This window comes from Astyanax mexicanus, chromosome 24, assembly GCF_023375975.1.
Source record: "Astyanax mexicanus isolate ESR-SI-001 chromosome 24, AstMex3_surface, whole genome shotgun sequence".
Taxonomy (NCBI): domain Eukaryota; kingdom Metazoa; phylum Chordata; class Actinopteri; order Characiformes; family Acestrorhamphidae; genus Astyanax; species Astyanax mexicanus.
In genome coordinates, this window is record NC_064431.1 from 12,212,953 (window position 1) to 12,218,739 (window position 5,787).

Here is a 5,787-nt window from a genome sequence, read left to right on the forward strand (position 1 = left end):
TCCCAATGTAATCAAACATCAGACCAGTAGATGGCGGTAATGCACTAAGATTGCAAGCTGCCAAAAATCAACCACGAAGAAGAAATCCGCTCTTGAAAACATTAGAAGCTACAGGAGTCACATGGCGATAAGGACGTGCTGCGTGAGACTGTCTTTAGTCGGTAAATAGCTGTATTTAGTATTGTAATATTCGTACATTTAAAAGTGCACTACGGTTAGTTTTGAATGAGTCTCTTCAGTGGAGTTTCCAAAGGATGTAAGTTTTACTGGATAGCAACATTAGCCTAGCTAACTAACTTAGATATGTTCTTACTTAACCTACACCTGTTATATAGTTAGCTGTTAGTTATCTAGCTAGCCAGATATAACTCAATTACTCTAGCTATCTGTTTCAAGTCATAATAACCTATCGAATGTATATACTGATGATAGATAGGGGTTGGGTTTGTTGGTTTAATTTGGAGAACTGGCCCTGTCCGTTATTAGATGCACTTGATTGCGTCTACATATGGTTTATTATTAGAGGTGGCTAACCCGGATCCAGAAAGTAAAAATCCATCCCTGGGTTTCATACTTTTTAAACTTTTAAACTTTTACTTTCTGGACCCGGGTTTACCACCTTTACTTTTTATAATGCAGTGTTTGAGTCAGTGGACTTAAAGTCTCTCTAATTGATGCTCTGTTCAAATATTTGTAATATTGTATATGGTAAGCATTTAATAAAAGTGTACAAATCATAACAGAAAATACGTTAAGATTCTGAGTATATGCTGAGTAGGGCTGTGCAAAAATCAGAATTTCAGAATTCAATTTAATTCAGTGAATGATTAAATGAATGAATGAATGAATGAATGAATCTACCTACCCACCCATCCATTTCTCAGTGCCTCATTTTAAATATCCGTGCTCTCAGAATTCTACCAGTGAAGTGTGGAGCTACTTTGAGCTTCTTAAGAGTGTAAAATTAACTATTTCTTTACATGGGCAGCACTAAGCCCTTATAACTAGCATTGTAAGCCTGTAGAAAGCATACATTCTCTTAATGTTGAATACTTTCAAAATTAAGATATTGCTAAATTAGTCACATACAACAATGTTACAATTTATTAAAGTAATTTAAAGGGTAATGCTATTGCATCTTATGGTCAACAGTTCCTCAAATAGCCTTAATGTTTGGACAATGGTTAAAGACAATGGTTAAAAAAAGGAAAAAAACAATATTCTGGGAAATTAAGTGCTGTCCTATCATTTTCCACAGTTTGAAAGTTGGTACAGTTTTAATAATTTGTGTTATAGAGGGTTTTTATTGTTTTGTGCTCATACCATAATATCTGTGTGAAATTAATATACACCTTAATTTTGCATTATACATTAATTTGAATTTCGTGTAATTCTAATTCTACATCCTGCAGTTCGAATTTGAAGTAGCTGGTTCCTGTTTGCAATCTCAATTCCAATTGAATAATTTAATTTGAATTTGGGTGTCATTCTTCATTTTATTTTTTAATATTGTACAACCCTGGTGTTGAGTTAACATGTTGTGGGACAAAAAAAAAAAATAATCTTAAATGTCTTTATGCCATTTTTCATTTTTATTATTGATTAAGCAAATACACAATTTATACGTAGTATAGGTGTGCAATAAGACAATAAGTTTTGACTACTGCCATTGCTTAAATTCAGAACAACTGCAACTGTTAAATTACAAAGAGAGTAATTAGTCCTGTATTTAATTGACTTAGAGTACAGCAGATTTAAATAAATTCAGAATATTGTGTATTGTGAACAAATGTCTTTCCGTATTAGGAAATATATTTTTTTTGTTTTGTTTTTTTCAACCATTTTTTACCATATCGTCATATTTTACCATTCAGAATTCAGTTTTAACACAAAATTATTTTTCGCTCTCAATGTTTGTTTCCTGTTCTAACAGCATTCAGATATTATGGAGAAGAAACCTACACCTTATGAGCGTGTTGTGTGCAAAAACACCTCTCTGTATCATTATATGAAGATCAACTTGTAAGTAAACTCCTTTCTAAAAAAAAAAAGAAAAAAAAAATATATATATATATACTATGAATAATAGACAGCCCTATTTTTTTTGTATGCATAAACAGAGTTTTTGACAGTAGAAACAAAAGTCTGAGTGCAGAACAGTTCAAGCAGTTGATCATCACTGGACTGAAAGACCTGTATGGGGAGGTAGGGATAAAATACTGACCTATGTTATGAGACCTCCACATTATAATTAAGTTAGTGTCGGAGTTGTGTAGATTGTGGTTGTGTAGAAATATGTTGTAATGTGTTACAGGTTGGAGCTGCGTTCCCTTTTGACGTGCTGACGTTCAACCAGACTGAGCTGTCTGCCATTCTTCGTGTGTACCACAGGTATTTAATCCATGCAAAAGCTTAGTTTTGCTTTTAATAAACACTTATTTACCAATTTGTCATTCGTTCTTTATTACAGCGCACCACGTTGACTTTATCTCCCCTCAAACATAAAAGTATATTCTAGTAATTTAATTGACACCACTAAAATAAATATAATTGCATTACAAAAACTTGCATTTTAAGAAAACAAGTGTGATTAATCACAGTTAATTACAGAATAGTGTTGTGATTAATCATGTTAAATTTTTAATAAATTGACACCACTAGTCAAAACGCTTAAAATTATAAAGGTGTCTGAGTGCTGGGGAGCATAGTGCAGAACAGTGTTCACACAGAGATTCACTATTAGAGCTGTAAAGAGTTACCGACTCATACTGACACATGGATGGTTATGGGTTTAAGGCAATGTGTCATAAAGGCTAGTGTAAGTGTACCATCAATTTTTTTACCATATATAGTAGAAATAATGCATGTTCTCAAACCTGAACAGACTGTTATGACTTTGAGTCAGTTTCCAATAAACAGATTAATCCTAGGTTTTGACTGTAGTATCAGTGGTGATTAGGCATTGAAAAGCCTATTAAGTGTAGGATTAAGCTCTGAATCTGGGTCCCGATCCCAAAGTTAAATGGACCACATTTTTTGGTTGTTTTCTAGTGCAACCCTGGTCCTAGAGATGTATCTCTGTCTCTCTCTCTCTTAAAACCCCTAACACAGTTAAGGCAATGAATTTGTGAATTACAGTATAATTAATAAGTATAATTAAGTATGTTTCTAAATGTTGTGATTGTCTTTCTTTTTTATTCTCATTTTAATAGCAGTTTGGTGAAACTGTGGAGTGCAATTACCTTGATTGGATCGTATGAAAGTGTATCGTGTGCATTTAGAGTTACTCAGGTAAGTTTTCTATTATTGAACATAATACATTTGTTCTTACCTAGAAAAAATAAAGATGAATAAAATAATCATGTGTTATCAACAATTGTTCCTGATTATTTGTTGAGATTAATTAATAATACATTTCTTAAATAAAAATAATATTTTTTTTGAAACCATTAAAACCGTCAAACCATTAAATCATAAAAAATATATTTTTTCATAAGCATTGCAGTGCACTTGCTCATCAGCAGAGAGCGCTACTGAGTGTTTTCTCTAATCATGCAGCTGCCAGACATGACTTGACACTTTTTTCTTTTTTCATGCTGACATATTGTAAACAACTGTGAAGGTCTGCTTAATGACCCGACGGCATAGTGAAATTTGGGTTATTTTTCTTTTATAGAAACCAGTGCAAAAAAACTCTGGAACATTTGCATGGTTTAATTTTTTTTCTGTCTTTTTTTAAGGTTTCTCCATTTTTATTAGCTCTATCTGGAAACAGTCGTGAGATGGAAGTCTTCTAGCTGAGTTCTAAAATGATTCTGTGAAGATCATCTGCTCCAGTATTAACCAGCCGAAATGAGTTTTGCAATTAAAGGCAACCTGTTGGGTAAGACTCTCTGGCGAGCAGCTGGCATGGCTTTCTGTGGGGGCATAAGGATGCCTTTACTACCCAGCAGTGGTCTACCAAGTCACAGATTCCTGCACGTTGGTGAACGCGCCTCGCTGACAAAGGCCTTCACTGCTCAAGACGTGAGGCTTTTTGCAGAGCTGACTGGTGACACCAACCCACTTCATCTGGACCCCGAGTTCGCAAAGAGCACATCCTTCGAGACCCCCATTGTTCATGGTGTGCTGATAAACGGACTCATCTCAGCAGTTCTGGGGACTAAAATGCCCGGCACAGGCTGCGTGTTTCTCTACCAGGAAATTCGTTTTCCGGCGCCGCTATACATCGGAGAGGAGGTGGTGGCTGAGGCTGAGGTGAAAAAGATCAAAATGTCCTTCGCTTTCATTGCCGTTTCCTGTTCAGCAAAAGACAAAGTGGTTATGGAGGGGGAGGTGATGGTCATGATGCCAGAGCGTTCCCAAGAACTGTAGAAAGGACATTTGAAACTGGAGTTGAATTTACCAGTTAATTTGATGTATGAATTTGATGTTAAATAATAATAAAAAAAGATTTTGTCTTTTGCCTAAAATAATTTTTTTTTTTAAATTATTCCCCTCCCGATATTAACATTCTCAGCATTTCATACAAAGCCCAGATGACAGTTTCACTGTTGTCTTTGAAGAGTAAATGAAAAATGAACAAATGTCTTTCTAATATGATGGTATGGGTATGGATGGGAGGGTATAAAAAGTCATTCACAATGGTTGATGTCCAAAAATTATTACACCCAATAGTTATACATTTGCTACCTCATGGCTATGCCTGAGACACTAATTTAACATATATTTTCTGATGGTTATGGTCTGAAATGTATTGTTTAAACCTATTATGAATAAGAAAGATACATGAGGATTGCTGTTGTGCAGCAAATAAAGTCCCCAAAGAAACGCATTTTTCCCATGTTGCTACTATTGTACCATGACTAATATTCCATATAAAACTGTTGGGTTTAGACAGTGAAGAAAAGGGTGTAGTTGTCATAAGAGCAACCCCTTTCATTTATTACCATTGTTAAGAAATATTGTCATAGTCTGCAAATTTCTCCTTAGTTAGCCTTCAAACCTCAGCCACTGACTTCTGCTGAAATTGCACAAATTTCTTCACTCTGGAAACTAGCGAATTCACACCTCCCTGAAACAAAACTGAAAGAGAGAAAGACTAAATTACTCATCACACCACATCCTATTGCCATCATCAGTTCCTGCAGTTCCTGTGCGTTTTATTCACATGTGGTTTGGCTTGCAGTGTGTACCTCTCAGTGACCACCTACCGCTTACCATTACTGAACCTGACAGTAATATGGTAGAGTTCGTGTTGTTGATTTTGTTGCTTGATTTATACATTCATAAATTGAAGTAATAAACATATGCTTTTAAAAAGATTTGTAGGTCTATATTTCTGTTGATTTATAATAATGCATAGTGTTTGATTATAGGAGTATCTTTATATGTTCTGTTTATAAAAAGTAAAAGTGCCAAATAATTACACTTAACTTTTCCAGGTAAATAAATCAAACACGTCATTAATCTGTTGTGTGTAGAGGATATATCAAAATATTTTACACTTTCAGTTTATAAGAAACTGAAACTGGCTTCTTATTCTAATTTTCCATTCCACCTTTAAATAGTACACCAGTCAGTACTGAACATGTACCCGCGCCAACAAGCAACTGCTGTAACATTTAAGGTGGAACGGAAATTATAAGTAGGAATGTTTTTTATTCAGATGATTCCCAGTATAGTATAAGCACAAAAACATATCCAGCTAGCTATTTCCCCTTAGCCAGCTCGCTCTTCGTCTGCGTGTTTATTATCTGGGGTGTTGATTCGCTGCCCCTGAGTCAG

At 34.8% G+C, this 5,787-nt stretch overlaps 2 protein-coding genes across 3 annotated transcripts; both read left to right on the plus strand.

Moving 5' to 3' along the window:
* Positions 1-57: 57 nt before the first annotated feature.
* Positions 58-3,876, plus strand: rpp14 (ribonuclease P/MRP 14 subunit). Of its 2 annotated transcripts, none has more exons than XM_007229581.4 (6): positions 58-161; positions 1,934-2,022; positions 2,121-2,205; positions 2,315-2,391; positions 3,213-3,291; positions 3,741-3,876. In XM_007229581.4, exons 2-6 carry the CDS (start codon positions 1,946-1,948, stop codon positions 3,795-3,797), a joined length of 375 nt encoding a protein of 124 aa, XP_007229643.1. In that variant the 5' UTR covers positions 58-161; positions 1,934-1,945; the 3' UTR covers positions 3,798-3,876. The 2 variants fall into 2 exon arrangements, with proteins under 2 accessions (XP_007229643.1, XP_007229644.1); XM_007229582.4 differs by having other exon boundaries at positions 76-256.
* LOC103034148 (hydroxyacyl-thioester dehydratase type 2, mitochondrial-like) lies at positions 3,853-5,324 on the plus strand. The gene has a single exon (XM_049471450.1). The coding sequence runs from the start codon at positions 3,853-3,855 to the stop codon at positions 4,372-4,374; it is 522 nt and encodes a 173-aa protein (XP_049327407.1). The 3' UTR covers positions 4,375-5,324.
* The last annotated feature ends 463 nt before the right edge of the window (positions 5,325-5,787 follow it).